The sequence below is a fragment of the Athene noctua genome, chromosome 1 (genome assembly GCF_965140245.1).
Source record: "Athene noctua chromosome 1, bAthNoc1.hap1.1, whole genome shotgun sequence".
Lineage (NCBI taxonomy): Eukaryota > Metazoa > Chordata > Aves > Strigiformes > Strigidae > Athene > Athene noctua.
The window spans coordinates 149,568,948-149,589,446 of NC_134037.1; the positions used below are offsets into that span (position 1 = coordinate 149,568,948).

Here is a 20,499-nt window from a genome sequence, read left to right on the forward strand (position 1 = left end):
AAAAAAAAAAAAAAAGAAAAAAAAAAGTATTGTACTTGGGGATTAATATTTGAAATTTTAGCTATACACTAGTATCTCATCAGCTGAGAACAACTGAGCAGGAAGAAGACACATTTTATAATTTATCACCGGATGACTTGATGACTTGGATGACTATGAACAACCAGTATGAAGCAGCTTCAAAGAAAGCAGTCATAAAACAAGCCAGTTGAAGTATTTCTGGTAGATGGAGCGCTTGATGTAAAAGATGGGGTGAAGTCCAGATAAAACACGACAGACCATTCTTCCTACTTCATTCAACAGCAGCCAATTCACACCATGACACACCGGAAAAGAAATGTTGCTCAGGCCATCCTGGAAAGAGAACAGGCTGAAAAATATCTGTTTGCCTCCCAAAATGAAGACTGAGAGAAGACATGATAGTTACCTGTGTTTTACTCCTGGAGATAAAAAACGAGGAGGAGGAATATGATCAGTTTACAATTAAAGATAATCTTAACACATGAATTATGTGAATAAGCTGCTTCTAGAAATTAGAAGTGTGCCTGACAATTGCATGGGAAGGGTTCACAGTTTCCCTAATCAGAACACTAGCTGAAGAGAAAAACACACCAAAACCAACCAAACAACCAAAACCCCCAGCTTTTCAGAAGAATGCATATATGGAGAAGATGATATGTAATGCCTAAAACCAGAGACTGGACTTGATGATCAAGAAAATCTCTTATAGCTGTCCACATTCCTGAATACCATGTACAATTTTCTTTCAAAAAGCAGCCAAAGGGCTAGAATACTGTATGTAAAAGTCAATCTAATCCATGTCCTTTGGAAAACATGTAACAGTCAACGGTCTTCAGGTAAGAGTGACAAGTTTACACCCAAAATCTCTGATATGACATCTTGCTTTAAGGAATTGTCATGGGAAATAATGCTTTGCTCTTCACAGAAGCACTAAAGAAAGTAAAATTTATTTTTAAAAAAGGTAAAGTTATTAAAATAGTTGTCACTAACCTACACAAATGACTGAATATATTCTGAAAGATATTTAAGATACAATCAAGATGGTAGCTGAATACAGGAGAAGGAATAATAGAAGGTTATCAAACTGCCTCCTGTGTTACTGGGATGTGCCAGAAGGTGGGGTGGGGTGTGGGGGGTGACAGCAAAGCGGGAGGGAAGGACCAGGAAAACATGCTGTATTGGTCAGCAGGCAAGGTGGATTCAAGTGTACATTATTACCCTGCAAACACTGAGACTGGCAGGGTTGGAAGCTGTCTGAAAGTAAATGGAAGGGAAATGTTGGCAGAGCACATTTTGAGTGCATTTTCTTGATGTTGTAACTTGCTTCCTAGCTGGTGTCCCAGAAACCAGAAACTTGTAACCTCTCAACAGTGCTACAAGACCCACTTTTTCCCACTTCTTGTGAACTTCTAGAGAGAGAAAAAGCCAAAGATCAGAGGAATTTTATTATGTCTGCTCTAGAGAGGCATTTATTTTACTAGTCTGCCTCCTGGGGAACATTTATTGTTGGAATGGGATGGGCACTCCATTACGATAATCATTACAGAAATGAAATTCTGTAAAAGAAGTCTAACCATGGGAGGAAAGCCTATTAATTCCATTCATTTCTGTACATAACATTATCTGAAAAGAATGTCGAATTATTAGCTCAGTAGTTTTATGCATTTGTAAATTCCTAAAATGTAAATGGACATCAATGCAGGGATTCATATTCTCCCTTAATTTCCGAGTTGCTACTTGGGAAGCATTAGCTGACACACTTTACATTTCCAGGTATCAGTCACAAATAAATACAGTATTATTCTCCAAAACAAATGAAAACAAATACTTCCGAAGGAAACTAAGAAAAGAAACAAAGGGATCGCAGATGACAGCCATCTTGAATCTACGATGGAATGAAAAGCCAAAATTTCTACCTTGAGAAACTTCTGGTTATGTACAATTGTTTCTACATCCAACTACAATAAATCCTTTAAGTACTTCTGATGCACCACACAGAGCACATATTATGGACGTATATTTTGAAATAACAATAATTATGAGAAAACTCATATGAATAGAAAAGCCATCCTCACAAATGAAAAAGCGTTGCAGTATTCTCAGCAACAGTTAACAAATGAAAAGCGAATCTCCGGGAGACCAGTTGGATGTATTCTATCATGCACAGGTACTGATATATATCAGGAGTCTATAGTCTTATCTTTGCTTACACAATGTAAACCAGAACAGTTAGGAAAGACAAAATTTGGCAATTTGAAAGTGACTTCTAATAGCAGCTGTAAGATACATGGGGACCTGCAAAGTCTAGGTAGAACCTCTACTGCCGGCTGCTGCAAAGGCCCACTGCGTTTGTAGCCATCACGCATGATTCCTTTCCATCCCCCTCTTTCCAGTGTTTCCCTCCCTGACAGCTTCACTTAACTTTATTTTGAACACCTTAATTCTCTTGCTCATTTCTCTTTGAAGGATTTTTGTCAAGTTACAGAATGTTAAAGATCGTTACCATGTTTTATAAATGTAGAAGGTTGTTAGATTGCAGTCATGACTTTCAGTTTGTTCAGGGAGCCTATGAAGAGAATGCTGATACAACAAATGAAAAATCTAATATTTATAGTGTTTTTTTTTCTTTATTACTAAATCTTTTATCAGTTTCAGATATATAGTCATTCTAAGTGTTCACCATGAAAAAAAATATTATTTATTATCATTACAATATTAAGCTTATGGACCTGATTTTATAGAATCAGGCACCTAAAAAGGAAATACTAAGATTTTCTCTTTCCTGGGGTACTGCTACTGACATACTTTCAGCTACAGCAATCTGTGAAGAACAGGAACACACTTGTTCTCATCTGTTTAGCTTTCTGAGTCATCATCAGTTTCCAAAACATAAATAACATAGGTTCCTACTGAAATTTGCAGGTATTGGCAATAGGCCACATAAAGTTCTGGTTCTTTTACTTGAGCTAAGAAGTTGCCTAAAGGCAATATGATGTTGCTAGCTAGTTCTTCTAAGAGATGAAATTCACTTTATCAGCTTAATGGAAAAGGAGTCAGGTGTTCGGCAATCAGGTGAGTAGAGAGTGAAGATCGTAATTCAGAATCAACAACCTAAGGTGCATGGTAACCCAATACTGCGTATTTCTCTCCTTCACCTCTAATGATCTTGTGGTCAATAGATTCACATGAATAATCCCATGATTATTTCTGATCAGACCAGATTTTGGAGTTAGTTGTGTATGAACAGCACAGAAAAAAAAATCCCCACATAGTACTCAAGTGTTTTCCACTACCTGTCCCTTATATGCAGTTCATAATCTCATTAAAATGTGAAGAAGACCCTGAAGTTATTATCCCTTGAAAGAATCCCAGAGTAATGCAGAACACAATGCTTGCTTACAAAGAACTTGTAGAGATCTTCTACAGAACAATGGTAGAACACACAGCAAAGTCTTAACTTCCTTTCTTCTTCTCTCAGTATGCCTGAACCCAGAAACCAAGCTTGTATTAATATAAAGCTCCAAATGTTAGCAGCAATAGTGAATCCTCAGCCATTTAAACACCATGTGTTTCACTGACCACTGGCCACTAAAATAAAAGAAATTCTCTGAAGATCTGATCTCAAACAGGGATTTAAGAAGCAAATCTTGAGAACTGATTCACTGCGCAAAATCCTATGTTTTTCAAAAGAGTATTTAAGAAAAAAAGAAATCTTTCCTTTTATTTAAAGCACTCTCTTCCCTTCCTTTGGTTATAAAGCATGCTGGAACAAAGCCAAGCCAGAAAAAAAGTGCCTATGCTTTAAAAAGTGTCTGTAACTATCAACAGAGAAGTAAAAATCAGTGATCATGGGTTTGCTGTAACCTGTACACCAACTGTTCCTTTTCTTCAGTCTGTAGATATTATTATCAAATTCCTTTTCTCTGTCAGAAATTTCATCTCAATAGAAGTTGAGGGATTTCGATATTTGGGACAAAGAGAAGTCAACAGCCTGCTTCACAGCAACAGCTCCATCCAACTGCCAGATATTGGGAAATCATGCCCAGCAATTCCACAGCACATATAAAATATGGTGAACACATCTTGGGTACTCACTATATCCATTTAATTGTGCCTAAATTAAAAGTCCAGACTCTGACGCAAGGTGTTTTGTCTGGCTGGAATCTGAAAACTGGGCCAGCATACAGCAGTATGGCTCTACATCTCATGTGTTCACAATACTTTCATATCTGAAATGCAACACACTGCCTAGGAAAATTCTTTGCAGATAGCCACAAGGGCTCAATGCTCAATACCATGACCAGATTTACAACAGTACATCAATTCAGATAGCAAATAAAGCAACTAAATTTCCAGCAGAGTTCTATTCAAGTACGGCAAGCTCTCCTAATACGCTGCTTTTGACAGTCTAGTCTCAAATACTTAACAACCAAATGAGGGCAGACAAATTCAAAAAAAAAAAAAAAGCAATCAGAATTTGTATTAACCACTGTGGAGGAAAGAGTCACATATCTCAAAGTTGGGGAATAAGAACTGACAAAATGCTTTAGTTGATGATAACAGAGTCCACCTCAAAAAGGGAACATCCTCTCTAGAGTCTCTCTCCCATAAGTGTGTTGCACTTCACAAGAATGAAAACAAACATTATCTAACTCCATCCCAAACTCTTCTACACTGGTTATTGAGATATTTAGTCAATAAATGACTGACATGTTGTCTCAGTGTTGATATTTCTCAAATGAAAAGGGCATATCAACAGCAACAGCCTTCCACTACCAATCTCTTTTTAGTGAGGCTTTATACTTTACTATTTCAGCGTTGCTAGAGCTCCTTTATTCAATAGTGACCTACAATTTTAATGTTACATTACCAAAACTATTAATGGTTGCTTTGTTTACATCTATTATGGAAAACATACCAAAGGAAAAGGAATTAAAAGCAGTAAAGAGGACATACAGGTTGTATGACTGATGTTTCCAGTGTGGCTAACATTGTCCCTCAGTCTAAGAAAGGAAAAGCTGATTGAAATTTTCTCAGTCTTCTTACTATGTAGCAGAACTTGGACCCTGAATGGCACAAGGGTTCTGGCTGGAACTACAATGGTGAACATCTGGACTGTGTACACACACCACATTATGTGGAAATCTCAGCTGTCTCAGTACTGGAAAGACCTTACAGATGCTAAGGCCAAGTATTTCCCAAATATAACTGCAAAGGGTATAGAGCAGTCAGAAACTTTGTTAAAAAGTATTATCACCATTATGATTCCAGTTTTCTCCCTGCAAGGATCAGGTAGAGTTTGTAAGGGGAAAAAAAAAAAAGTGCAACATATTTAATGAATCTTCTAAAAACCCCCTCAGAACTCAGTCAAATGTTTTCTCTTCCAAAGCTCTTTTGACAAATGGCATATATATTATACTGAAGTAGATATATATGATTTTTTGAGAGTATAATGTAATTATGTTTGATGTTATCCGATGGAAAACTGAAACTGTGAAACAACCTATTATCTAATGTAAACTATTGCATTTAGGAGGATTTAAGAAAAAAAACCCCAAACAACTAAAACCCAACACATTATTATATTTAGAGACTAACCATTAAATGGAAAATTCCATATTCTTTTCACCAAAATAGAACAAGAACTGGAGAAACAAAGGAACACTTGCCTACCTAAATCCATTTCTCAAATACCTGCTCCCGTGTAAGTATCAACAGCAAAAGTGTACAAAGAGCAGCAATGTTTCATGTATGCCTTCTAAGTTCTTTTGCACTCTTAAAATGGTCATTTCAAACCTTTTTTTTTTTTTTTTGTGCACTCTCTTCACAGAAAAGCATCAACTTCTATTCTTCGTCACCACTTTCCTTCCCATCAGAAATGCTGAATATGAAAAATCCTTGGCCTTAAGTGCCATGAGAAATCACAAAGAAAAACTGTGGCAGACCTAGGAATGAAATCCAGATCTTTCAAACTCACATGTTTACCCATTGGACATGATGTAATCAGCAGAGAAAAGCACTGGACCTCAGAGGTTATGTAGTGGAAGAAGTGGCTAAACTACAGGGGAAAGAATACTGGAGAGACAAGTAAAGGAATGGTTATTATTAAGGCTTCATTAGCTCTGTTTTTATGCCCCAAAAATACAAACATACATAAATACAAAGGTGCTTTTTACTACCTTAAGGTGACATATGAAAATTCTACCTTTAGAAGGTGAAACTGTATCTTGAATAAAAATATCAGGAGAACATTTTACAAAAAAAGAGCTCCTTTCTTTCAAGAGCACTAGAATATCTGAAAAATTTCAATCAGGCTTCAGATCATGCTATGCTACTACAACAGCCTTGGCAAGTTTTTTTGTAATGACCTTGTATTAAAGGTGGAATCTGACAGGTTTTCATTTCTACATGTCTTGGTAGTAAAAGCTTGTAACCATAAATAAATGCTCTTTCAAACTACTGTGAGTTATGGAGTTTCCCTAGGCTCTATATTGGATTCACACATTCAACATCTATACACTTCCACTAGTTTGTATTTTTTGCCATAATGTTGCAGTGTGTCATTTTTATGCAGATGATAGCCTGAGTTATCTGTCCCTCAATAAAGAAAATTCTCTAACAGCAGAGCTAATGCCTGACTGATGTTAGTAACTGAATAGCTCAGACCTTAGAGGAGGTTATATGTAATGCAAATAAGACAAATAGCAGTCTTCTTTGTGTACGTTTATTTCATCCTGCTCCTAACATGGATGGCTGTTGTGTTACTTGCTTGATTTTAGAATAATTTTATCTTGAATGAGAAACATGCTTGACTTACTACATGTACTTAAGAAAGGATTCTACACTGTAGGTCTTCCATACAGGGAATTTCGGTCAAAACAACTTATTCTGGTTTGTCTGGTTTTCAGTCAATACAATGGGATGAATTAAAACTATTATTTACCAATATGAGAAATACTTATGTGGAGCAATGCAATAAACTTTTATCACATGCTGTAAGGAAAGCAAAGAGATGGCTGGGTAGAACATGACCATTGATGAAGATCTAGTGAAGTCTTGAGAAAGAAATTGATTCCTAACTAAAAGAGAACATGAGTCATTGTACAACTGTTCAGGCAATAACAAAGTGTGTTTGTACAACATTCTTCACACGATCCCTCCTGACTTAAACTTCAAATAAGCTGATACCAATTTCATTGACATAATGAGAACAAACAAAATAAATAAAGTGAATAAAGTCCAGAGTGATCTTTGCCTCTTGCATAAGCTGCATTTAGACAGTGTATCAACTGCTATGATGATTTATATTAGAGATTGAGATGTATGCTTTAACTAGTGTTAAAGTTAAATTTAATCTTATGTTTCTGAAGGAAAATCAGTGTCCTTTTTTAAAATCAAAGCAGAAACAACATACCTCTGCATCTGTAGAAGAGATGACTGAAAGAAAAAAGTGATTCTCCATGGAAATCAGAAATAAAGACAATTTATTTGGGACACAGATGCAATACAAGTCAAGAAAAAGACACCTCCAAAATCCTCTGGATATCCAATGAGCTACAGAAAATAGTACTGTTAATATCAAATTTATGAGGGAAATGAGATAGAGTTAGAGGCAGTATTTAAACGTGCAGATTTCAGTCAGAAGAAAGTTTGAAGGTATCTCCCATCAATAGGACACCTCATTGAGCCCACAGAAGTACAGCTTTTACAACAGTTTTGGAGAGTGAATATAGCACTGTGTACATAGAGACTGAATGGATAGCACAGTAGTACTTCATTCTGAGAAGCAGTAGGATTATGATATGAATATATGATAAGGAAAATTAAAAATAGAACTTCATATGTAGTTAAAATGGGGGAAAGGAGCATGGCAGAAATAGCTACCAATCTGCAATGGCTTTACATAGATTGGATAGTACAAATCCTGCAATGTTTAGGCAGTTACACATTTTTCTGCTCAAAAAATCTCTTCCTGGGACTTGGGAATCTTGCTGGGAATTTCACCATTTCTAATCTGTGGGCCTCTGGAATTTTAGGAACAGGAAGGAATGTTGTACTTTCAACGGGCAAATGATAAGAGATCTTTCTGGAGGATTTGCTTTCTCCTCCTGCAACAGTAGATGGCCTTTATATATTTTCTTTTAATAGGAAGTTGTCATATTCATCCACACCATTCCCAATAACAACAACAAAAAAATCAGAAATTCCAATTTAAATTTTGAAGGGTTATAAAGTCAAGGTCTAACTGCATAAGGTTAGTGGGGCAGCTCTGGAAATAACTTTTTAATAGCAGCTGACACAGAGTGTATCAGAGAAGTGAAAATATGGGAGCACAGAACTCCATTCCTCAACTAATTACATTTGAATAAAGACGCTTGGCCTCTCTCTTTCACCTGCTGACTGAAAATTGACATGTCATTAGCAGCTCTGATAAGACCACTGAGCCTGGAAACCATTGTTAACTGCTGCCAGAAGAGATCTACAACTATATTGTCACCAAAAAGTCACAACCCTTCCTAAGAGGTCAAGAGGTCTTCACAGGGGTGCTTTGATAGAGGAAATGCTCATTTATAGAGCTCAAGTTGAACAAATCTCATCTGGTGCCTTAAGGAAGAGTCCTTAAAATATTCATGCACTGAAGCAACTCTAGTCAGATAGTCTGAGATTTTCAGGTGGCATCTTTGATTTCTGCTTCATCAAATTCAGTGCTATCAATGATCATTTTCATGTTTAATTTTACCCCTTACTCTTTCAAATCCTTCTGAACTAGACTTCTTGGAAATGTCACAAGTATTCTGTCCAAACATGAGTGTCCTGTGGCAGCATCTGCCCAAGTTAGTCCAAAGCAAGATCCTTCCTTCTATGCAAAATTCAAGTATTTACCCTTTCTGGAGACAACCAAAAATTTTCATGCAGTTTCTTCTAGGTAACAGAAAGCATAAAAAAGAAGTAAGGAAACCATGGTATAAATAAAGCAACGATAGCACGAATCTAACCTGGTGCTGTGGTATCTTTGACCCTTGAGATACTTCAATTTGACTGAAAGGCTCTGAGCAGCCACATCGAAGTGGGTCTTACTTATGTGGTGGCTAGGTCCAGCTGACCCACAGACCAGACAACCTTCCAAACTAATTGATTGCTTATAGAGTGGAAGGGAAGTTGGAGACCAAGAGGAGTTTTCTCATGCTAACAAAGTGCAAACAAAATTTCAAGACAGGGGATCGCATAGAATATAATGTACTAATGTGTTCTGGAACCCTCAGATCTCAGGGAAGGCATGAGCGTTACCTTCACCTTGCTGAAAATGGCAGCACAAATTTCCCTTCAAAAAGAAAATATGAAGATCCATAAACAGAAGCACAGATGTAAGAGTTATGGATTTCAAGGAGATAAATGCTAAAAGAGAAACTCCTCCTGCAGCAAAGCATTCCCTTGGTTGTGAGCTGCTGTTCCTAATTCTGTGTTACACAACTGCTTGCCAGTTAAGTGTTATACTTCAAAAGGTCGAACAGATCCTTCTTTACTGCTTGGACAAAGCGATATGAAAAGCAGTAAAACATCAACTATTTTATGTTTTCCACCACAGGAAACTATAAGATGGGTCCTATTCTTTTAGTAAAAGACAGAACTATTGCAGGACTGAATTCCTTGTGGATACTGGGTACCTTCATCACAGGACTGTTCAGCACCAAAGGAAAAGCTGATGACTTGTTGAAGGCACTGTGCAACTGAGCAAGAGACCTCCAAAGATAGTGTGTAGCTACAGATTATGAGATTTTTCTCTTATCACAGTGTCAAATCCCATTTACTATATATAGTTTCAGATGTTTATTCAATATGCATGTGCACTTCTGAAATAAGGGTGTGTTAATGTTCCCAGATGAGCGGGGCCCATGAGTAATTCTGACTCATTTTATAATTCCTGTGCCTTCAGGGCAGTTTCTGTTTGAATGGCAATATATGGGTACATGAAGTAATAGCTGAATACTGATGAGATTATGCATATCTGTGCTGAAAGTTTGCTTCCGTGGATGTGTTTTGGTTTTGTTATTTTCACTGATTATGAAAGTCTTAAATTGTTGACCACACAGAGCATCACAGCCGAGTACATGACAGTACAGAAAAGAGTAAAGTAAACTTCATAGCATGCATAGACAAATATGTCAATTTGACTTCATCCACTCCTCTCACTCATGAAATCCAATGCATGCAAAGTTTCTGGAAAAAGATTTTGCAAAAAGCCATGCAAGGGTTTTAAAAAACCTGAGCTGTATTTCAATTACTGATTTAATTATTCAAATACATAAACACCATCAGTTGTATGTGTTTCCCTTGATTATTATTATTGTTCTACATCTTCAAACCCGACAATGTATATAATTGAACTTAAAAAAACACTGTGAATGAGTTCCTAACTTCCAAACTACATGTAACCAAGCATAAATATTTACCTTAAAATCTGATGTTTAATTATCAGACAACTCAACTTTATCTACCAGAAATGTTAGATAAATTTTAATAAAACATATATTTTCAGGATTTTCTATGAAAATGTATGTTCCTATATACACACACACATATATATACATACACATGTATGCATAGATTTATACGTATATGCAAGTAAAAATACACCATTTGGATTACATTTGCTACATCACTGCTTCAGCAAAATTCAGAAAATGGTTTAAGGCACAACTGACCTTACATGATTAGTTCTGAAAGGTTTACTTCTTTGTCATACTGATTTGTGACAATCACCTTGCTGCTCTGAAGTCATAAGTCTCTGTAGAGATTATAGTATGACTCTCTATATATTGGTATGTTATTAGAAACAGTGATGATCATTTTATACTAGTGTGAAAAGATAGGGAATGTTTAGGAGACACTTATGTTCATTGTTCACTGTTCAGTTATTTATGACTACGTCTAAAGATAGAAGATATAAATTACATTTACATATTTATGAGCATATGAATGTAATATCTTCATTTTTATTAAAATACCATCAACATCCCTACATTACTATAATGCAAGGCAGAAATCTAACTACAATGCACTTGGTTTTATCTTCTTCCTAAAGACTTCCTAAATCAAAACAATTAACAAAATAGAGTATGAGTAGTGATGACTGATAAACAATTAAAATAGTCTACGCTTAGGGGCAATTACAAAACTGTAAAGAAGTAATCTATTATACTATCAGATCTGAAAATACTATTCTCTGTTTTGAGATGCAGAAAAAAACTTGTGAGAAAATATGTGGGCTGCAGAACCATGCAATGCAAATTGAAGAAGTGCAGGCAGAAACTCACCTCTAGCTTTGTTCTTTGTAGCAGCCACTGGAAGCAAGGAAAAGATTGCACAAGAACAAGAGAACAAAGATAGATTAGACAGATGTTTGAGCAAGTAAAAATACAGAGAAACTTTATCACTATTGATTCAAAGCTAACAAACACTGTTTCTAGGATTATTTGACCTATTTATTTGAGACACTGCAGTACTATGAGATAGTTCAGATCTATGATTCTGTCAGAAAACCCGTGTTGAGAATTTAGAAAATATATCACAAAACACACTCAAAAAGCATTTCAAGGAATGCAGAAAAATCATGCACCATTAATCACAAGGAGGTGAGAGCATATGTACACATTTGTGAATTCTACAACTTACAGCACAGTTTGCCCTGCCAAAAGTACATTCTGAAGTACCTAAATCTTACATCATTCCCTTGTTCCTGTTTCCTGAAACACTCTCATGTGTGGCTGATGCAAACAAACATTAGTTAAACTGCAGGTACTCCAATTATTTATAATCTCTGCTATATGATCATTGTTTATCATTACTGAAGCCTATATCTTCAGATTGTTCTTGCACCCTGACAGAGCAAGCAAAGCAAAAGGAGCAGACAGGAGACAGTATTTTAACCGTGATCAGTGTTCAAAGTCAGAGAAAAGGGGGCAGACACTACAGCTTTCCTTGAGTCTCCTGAAGCAACACAGTTTCAAACTATTAGTTCTAAAGGCACAACAGGGTCACAGAAACAATAATGGGAGCTTAAAATATTCCGCTAACATCTGCCCTGATACCAAAATCAACAGAATCACTATTTTCTGTTTTCTGAGGCTCATGGATAATGTTGCTGATACACAATAATGATCAGAACCCAGAATGAAAATTACATAAAAGATACTATCCAAAACTCTTTAAGCTCTCAAGTGCACTCTGAAAAGGCATTCCTGCAAGAAAAAAAGGTGCCTCAGACAAAAAACAACCCATAATTCCTCTTCTGCTAGTCCTTCTTGTAAGGCAGAATTACATTAACAGTTCAAAGGCAGCTACACTTGTGATGAAAAAACAGAAAAATAGGAGAAAGACCAAATCCCCATTTCGGTCTCTTTGCTTCTCTTGTTCACACCTAAAGGCTTTAAGTTAGGGGTTTTTTGTTTGGTTGGTTGGTTTTTTTGTTTGTTTGTTGTTTTTTTTTTCCTAGTCTGGTCTCACTGATCAGTCTTTATGCAGACAAGTAAGGAGAGCATGGCAGTGAAGGTCAAGTTGCCATATATGAAGAAACTGTTGAAAAATTAAACCTTTAACTTTATGAATGCATCCAAAAATATAAATTTCCTATTTTTTTTGTTTTTTTTCTTTGTTTGATTTTTTTTTTAAAATTTTCCGTTTTAAAAATTTCTTCACTGATTCCCTCCTATACTTCTAGATGTACCATTCTGCATTCCCATTATTCTCCTGGTAGTGAAAACAAAATAATTAAAAAAAAAAGCAGTCCCATGATGTCTGAAATCGGCATTACTCTACAGAACAGCTCTGCTTTGGGGAGCCACAACAAATGCAGATGCTTCTGCAGGGCTCTTTCCATAATGCTGTTTAACAAGACATATTCACCTGCAAAACAGCCAGTAAATCTTACACGCACTAAAAATTGCTTGCATAGTAAACAAAATTAATGGTGCCATTCTAATTTTACAATAAGTGAACAGTTTCTCCTTCATGCAAATATGTTGATAATGAATGCATCGAGTTCATCAACCTGTTCGCTTTCTTATTCTTCCCCTTCTTTTTCAGTCCTGAGAAGTACCTCTACATGAACACATTATCACTTTGAGCTAGAATTATTGTTTAAACTTAACAAAAGTCTGGAGGAAACATGCCCCCCTGGTAATTTAAAAGCGCCGGGAGACTTTATACTTACATTAATAATTCAGAATAAAAAGATAGAGAGAGATATAAATATGTATATGAAAAAATATCTATGCACTTGAATTATTCAGAATAAATATACATGCACACATATATGAATATATAAATTGTATATAATCTATGTGTATGGGTACATATATATGTATATTAACCTATGTATATGGTTTCATATATACATCTATATTAAAAGAATCCAACCATTCTATGATTAGACAGCTTTATTTTGAAGCATAATCATTAGACAGAGAATTATTACCTCTCATGTATCAGTAAATAAAGAAAAGATATAAATGAGGTTGTACATTATAACTGGAAGTAGGACAGGATACTAAGCTTGTTAGACCAATTAAAACTCTCTGCAAATCCACTAATAGAGAACTAGATGACAGTAACCTTCTTAAAAATGTCATGTTCAATACTTGTAAGTTTTTCCATTGACAACATGTTCCAATTACAAGTCAATTCGTAAAGTTCAAACTGCACAACAGCCAAATTAGCTGAAAATGGTCTTTCAAAATATAATTCTGCCTACTGAAGGGAACTAGCTGGAGTTGTTTTCATCAATAACCCATCTTTTTGATACCTAGCATGAGGGAAAATTCCCTTTCATTGTTATCATTGAGGTTGGTATTTCTTTTTCCAAAGGTGAAAGAATTTTTCTGTATTCCCTCTTCACTCTCCTTGTCACTCTGTGTAAAGAGAAGACAATTTTCAACGTATATCAAATATGTTTGAAAATTTTTATCCACCTCTTCTTGTTAGTACATAAAAAGTCATAGGAGGAGGCAAGCACAGATAAATGTTTCAAACGAGCATCATCAAAATTTAGCAGGGGTATGCTGATCTCTTGGTTAGAGCACCAGATATGGGATAACTGAAGTGAGTGACAGTAGACCTGTGGGTTTCACCAAACAACATTGCAGTCAAAGGATCTACATTTGCTTTAAGTCTTCAGCAAGTCAGTTGATTCTCTGCATTTCACATAACACACTCTCTTTTTCCCCATCTAGATTTCCTTGCTTGCTGACTAAAGAAACAAGATCTTTGAGGCAGTGAGTCTCTCACTTCTCCAAGTAGTATACTTGTAGGACACTGATTTGAAAATTTTATAATACAATTGAAATGGATTAGGACTGCCCAGTAATAATTTCTGAGTTCAATGTAATCTGAAAACTGGAATTTACTGTACTTGGCTAACACTTACTTTATTTAGCTAAATTAACAAGCCAGTCAGAAAATGGATATAAAGGAAAGGCAATGACCTCTGGTATTTCCCCATGTTCAGGGTTTTCTTTAAAAAACAGAACACATTTACAAGGGCATTTTTCTTTTGTTACTCTGCCTTGTCTTTCCTAGGAAATTGATTTTGGATAGGGAAGCATACTACAGAAAAGTCTGAACAGTGACCTTTACTGGAATTTAGGGAAGATTTTAAAGATCAGAGAAGATAGATGAAGAGGGAAGAAAGACCATATTCTCAAAAGTCAGGCTGAAAGGGATGACAGTGCTACTAGATTTCTAGGTAAGACTAAGAAAAAAAAAAAATCTCTTCCCTAAAACCTTAGTTCTATCAAGATTAAACAATATGTTACTTCCTGAAGACTCTTATGGTCACAGCATATGCAAAAGAAAAGGGTTGGCTGTTAGGGAAAGGTCTGGAACTGAGGGGATCACAGAACAGCAAGAAATCAAGGTCAGAGATCTCAGAGGAGTCCACTCTGAGGGATCTGGAGAGGACAATTGTGCCAAGTCCCGAATCATGGCAGTTAATTTTCATAGCACTAAGATTTTCAGGGCATTTTTAAATCAGAGAAGCATTTCTGCTGTAGCTGGGCTGCTGAAACAATATTTTAAAAAATCATTGCCTGAATGTAAAAAGCTGGATTCAAATTTCAAAAACTGTAATATACCCTTGCTCTCAAATATCAATAATATATTGTGCTTTATTTTTCTGTGATATATCTTTCTGACTTCTTGCTTTTCGTATGCCAAAATTGTTAAATTACATTCTTTGATAAATGGTGGCTACAAGTTGTTCAATATTTTCTCCACACTCAGCTGTCTCTATGCTGTTCAATTTTGTGGACATTTTTAGACAGATTTGATATAGCATTTATTTTATTTTTCTCTTACATGTGATTTATTATTCGATTTGGGGTTTTGTCTTTTGTCTTTTGAAAAAAACATGCCCTTCCAGTTACTTCAATAGCTCAATAAAAATAAAAAAGGGAAAATCTATTTCCTCCAGATGTCCAGCTTACCTAGCCTTTTATTTCAGAAAATAAGGGCAAAGAAAATACAAAAAGTGAAAGGTTTGAGGTCAGTGTCTTGTTCTCATTTCACCTATTACATGTACTAAGAACACAGCTAGAATACAATATTTAAATGTTATAGTGACTAAACAAGAAAAGAAACAATATTAAAGTCACACTCATAAAGCATATAGCACTGATTTTCTCCTGAATACAGTAACCTACAGTTCCAGCAAATGCGGAGGTCCTCTAATCTTCAATAAAAGATTAAGATATCAACAGTCTATAGGATGGACATATTTATTCATCTGTACTTTTACTCTAGTCTTAAAACATTTTGCAATCGTAGAAGACTAAAAATTATCAAAGAAGAAACATACATAAAACTCATAAAACCCCAAACCCAAATCAACCCCTCTCCCCAACACTCCCAACATATAATGCAGGTTTCTAATTTTCAAAAGAAAATGAGTTATTTTTAGACTACTTAAACTTAGATTTTTCTTTTTAATTTGATGATGATGATGGTGACAACTGCATCTTTTTTTCCATTGGATAAACTGATGGTTTATCGCTGATCATTTAGGTCACCTAATTGCCAGCTCTGATTCTTGGACTGGAAGAGCTGCTCTGTGTGACAGAAGGCTTAGCAGGATCATTTTCTCCAGAGAATAACGCAAATTATTAGGCACCTGTAGTCTAAGAGACCCAGTTCAAAGCAAAGATACTAGTATGTGCTGTAAAGCAGCATGCTTCACCACCTCCTTTTCAACAGCACCATTTTCCAAAAGCCACTGAAGGAGAAAGAAACCACCATCATCACCTGATATCAGTGGGATTTTGAATTTCCTGCATTCAGAAAGACATTGCTGCCAACAGATGACAGAGAAACATGGGACCTTAGAAGTTATTTTAAATTAGGATATAGTTCAAAAAACCTAGATAGATCCTCACGGCTAAGTTTGTTTACTTCTGATTTTCTGACCTCTCATTTGATTTCCCCTATTGGTATACCTTTGCATTTTATAGCGAATATGCTTTTTATAAGTAAGTTCTGCACTCTCTTCTCATGAAGATTTCTACATCATTCAGTGGCATTTGCAGATATAATCAGAAGGCATATAATTCCTAGATAAGTCTTTATCTCTTCATCTGTATAACGATTAAAGATCTGTGTGATCATGAACATGGAATTCAAACATATGACCTATTACTTATTATATCTTTGCATCATTCTATCTATAACATAAGTTCCTAAGTTGACATCAGGTAATTTACCTCAGAAAGAGATATTTCGCTTACTAAACTTATTGATCAATCTTCGAAAGAACAAGAACCTTGTGGGTTCTGAGATTTAATACTTCTTTTCCCTCAGGGTTTAAGAGAAAAACTACAAATTAACTGGGTCTGCAAAAAAAAAAAAGTATGCGATTTTGCATTAAAAAAAATTAATTGCTTTTGTCACAACTATAACATTAAATGTGTGTAAAATATAATACATGTTGAATATATGTTATATGCTAGGGACTATGCATCTATGTAGAGATTTGGAGTAATTTTTTCCCCTTAGAACATAAAACATATTCTTGAAGATATAATTGATAAGGGGAGAAAATGCAAATTTGGAAGGATTATGAAGGGGTCAACTACTGTATCCTCTGGGTTTAAAGCAGCATGGACCTCTCCTAACAGATTGTCTAACATATTGTTAAAACTTTTGATGACAGAGACTTCAAAAGTTTGCCAGGTAAATCTGTTTTAGTGCACAGTTGTCCTCTCAATGTCAGATTGTTTTCCTGACATATAATCTAACCATCATATGCAGGAGACTATCCTAATGACTTAACCCTTCTCATACCTTCCATGGATATAAATAAAACCAGAGCATATACTTCTTCAGTGCAACCCTTTGCAAGTTTAAAGAATTATTATTTCTCTTCTGTGCCTAAACAATCACGATCTTCCACTTTCTTGTTTTCCAACTTCCTTTTTATTGTCTTTTTTTTTTTTTTCCTGGAATTTTAACAATTTATCTATACTGATCTCAAATCAGGCAAGATATCCATCTAAAGTGGTACTAGTACAAAGTGGAATAATTACTTACAATGCCTTTCACCCAGCCCATTGGCGATGCCTTCCAAAACAGCACTTGACTCTAAGAGAACAGCATCACATTGTGCTCAATTCCACAATGAACCCTCAGTCCTCCTCTCTGTATTTCACAAATTTATTTTATCCTTAATGGATACAGGACTTCACCCTTGTCTTTGAAAGATTCTGTTGGTTTAAAGTTATTTCCCCCATTTATTAAGGTCATCTTGAATACTAACACAGCCCTCCAATTCCATGAATAAACACTTAGTTGACTATTGAACTATAAAGTACAAACCTATCTCAAAGTTACATACTGTGCTGCATTATTTTTGTATTTCTTCTACTGAAGAATATAATAATTCTTGACAGCAGTAGCAGACATTGAAATCCAAGATTAACAAGGTCATAAAGGACTTCAGTTGTGTTCAGTGTGTCTGCATTCAGTCCATAATTAGCAAAAAACCCTCCAAAAATAGATAAGCAACTTGTTGTTAAACGAAACTAATCCATTTTACCTAATGTCCCTCCTACACACAAACTATAAAACCTGTAGGCAAGCCAGACATAAACTATGTAAGCTAATGCGCAGACCCAAATGACAAAACACTACTGCATCTAGCAAGTCTGTGAAGACCATCCATGCAGGGCAATAATAGTCACCTGTTCTGTTACTAAATGACAAACAGAAAATCAAAACAGCAACTGCTGTATGTTTACTGTGCTCTGAGAGAAAAAGCAGTGTTTAGAGAAGTTGTTTTAAAAGCAGACTTTTCTGTATAGGACGTAGCAACTCTAGAAACTGTATTAAATTAATTTTACTTGGTGAAACTTTGAAAGGCAAATGTGATGAAGGAGCACGGGTTCCAGCGTTTTGGTTTTCCCCTCACTTTTATCACTCTAGCATTCAATGCCCCGTAATGATATAATATTTTCCAGTGTTCAGAATCTCTCCTTTTCTAATAGAATATAGATTTGTAAAATAGTAATTACTGAATCCACCTAATGAGAAACAATTCATATATTGGAATGGAAAAGTTAAAATGACTGTAAGTATCTTTCAAACTTTCTAATATGCTGCTAAACATATTAAACATTTTAAAACTGCAACTAGATTATCACATGCAATGACTTTTATTATGCATACTAATCACAAAATAGTGAAGACTATAAATATACTAATTTTGTTCTTGATGGTCGTTATAACTGGCATGATGGAGATCGGCAGAAGCATCTGATGATCTAAACAGCACTAGAGTTCAGGATTCCAGCTGTAGCTGATTCACATTAGCAGCTGAAAACACATAACAGTGTATTACTGTATACTGGAACTAGAAGATTAGTATAATCATGCCCTAAAGGCTCCTCTTACAGGTATCCAGATAACATTATTTTCCTTCCCCCAAATGCCAACTTTATGCATGTAATAATACAGCTGGACATGTTACTTCCACAAGCAATGCAAGTTGCAAGTAAGCAATTTCATCATAAGCTGGGTTTCTATAAAACATCACACAGATTTCACTTGCAAATAAATAATATAGTTTGTGAACAAGAGTAAATACAATTCTCATATTACATTTTATCAAGGTAGCAGAATGTTTTAAGGAGTATGTAAAAAACCAGCTCTGAAGTAGCAGAATGAAGAACTCCACAAGGCTCTAAGTGTGGTTATGTCAGGCAGAGATAAATGTACTCAGTTCTGCTCTCAGATCTCCGTTATCATTATTTCAAAACGAAATATTGGAAAAGCTTTCATATTCATTCAGCACTTCACACAATCAAAATTGTTCATCATGCAAAACATGCATACAAACATACTTGCCCAGATTCTGTGTTTATGTCAGGTCTCCAGAAAGAGTAGAAAGGAAAAGACCCTACTTGGATACACTTCGCCAACTACTTAGGCACAAATTGGCTGCCATCATGTAACTGTTACTGGGCACATGAAGCTGTAAGCAGTGACCTTATGTTTCTTCTGACAGCTGCAAATCAATGCATGCAAAACACCTCAAACTACGCCTTGTCCGTTTTGCTCAATCCAAGAGCAACCTGTGACATTCACGTCTAATGTGAGGTTTTTGGTGGGGTTTTTTAATTGTATATGCTCATCCTACATTTTTATAAATAGACATTTTTTGAATCTACTATGCTTATATACATTATTTTCCACTCAGTCCACAGTTTTGATAACCCACAAAGCTTTAAGAGTTCTTGTATTTGAAAGCAAGCCCTTACACAACAAGCATGAAATCAGAAACATAATAAAGAGCAGGGAGCTAGGTAGGCTGACAAGCAGCTAAGGTTCTCCTTGCGTTATTACCTCTACATACAACTAATTCAACTACTGCAAACCCTAAGAAGGTTTTGAGAAGGCAACTGGTTTTTATTACATTAGTATCCCCGGTTTGTTTGGTTTAGGTTATTTTTTTTAGTATCACAGCCCATGAGATCTCTGTTTAAGAAGTGTTACATCACATCCATAATAGATTACCTGAATGAAATGTATTCTTAATAAAGTATGCCTTAGGGGTCACTGGGACAGCTACTGAAGCACATGGAAACAAGCACATACCTTAAAGGATAGAGAATTAAGACCTTGAACAGAAAAATAAATTTTAAAAAATTCGCCACTTATTATAAATTTAGGCATTCTCAATATTAGAAGACAAACTTGGGTAACTAACAAGACTAATGAAAAAAAATGCTATAATAAATCAAGTGCAGAGCTCAATCAATAGGATTTTCCTAAGTTTAAATGGATGTCAGTAAATACGTTCTAAATCTGAGCTCTTCTTCAGTTGGAGAACGGGAATTTCAGATGTGACTTTTCAGTGATTTTATTCAGCCATTAAAAAATCTACACAGAATTTTCTTCATCACCACTTATACTCACTGCAGTTGTCATGTCAGGAAA

General features: G+C 35.5%; 1 protein-coding gene across 3 annotated transcripts in view; it reads right to left on the minus strand.

The window, feature by feature from the left end:
• Positions 1-20,499, minus strand: part of CADM2 (cell adhesion molecule 2) — a 697,075-nt gene that overhangs the window by 243,138 nt on the left and 433,438 nt on the right. For 2 of the 3 annotated variants that reach the window (XM_074901148.1, XM_074901138.1), the window contains exon 2: positions 11,337-11,363. The exons of the other annotated variant lie outside the window; for it this stretch is intronic. In XM_074901148.1, coding sequence (XP_074757249.1) covers positions 11,337-11,363 — 27 coding nt within the window. The remainder of the gene's footprint in view (positions 1-11,336; positions 11,364-20,499) is intronic. 3 annotated transcript variants of the gene reach the window in all.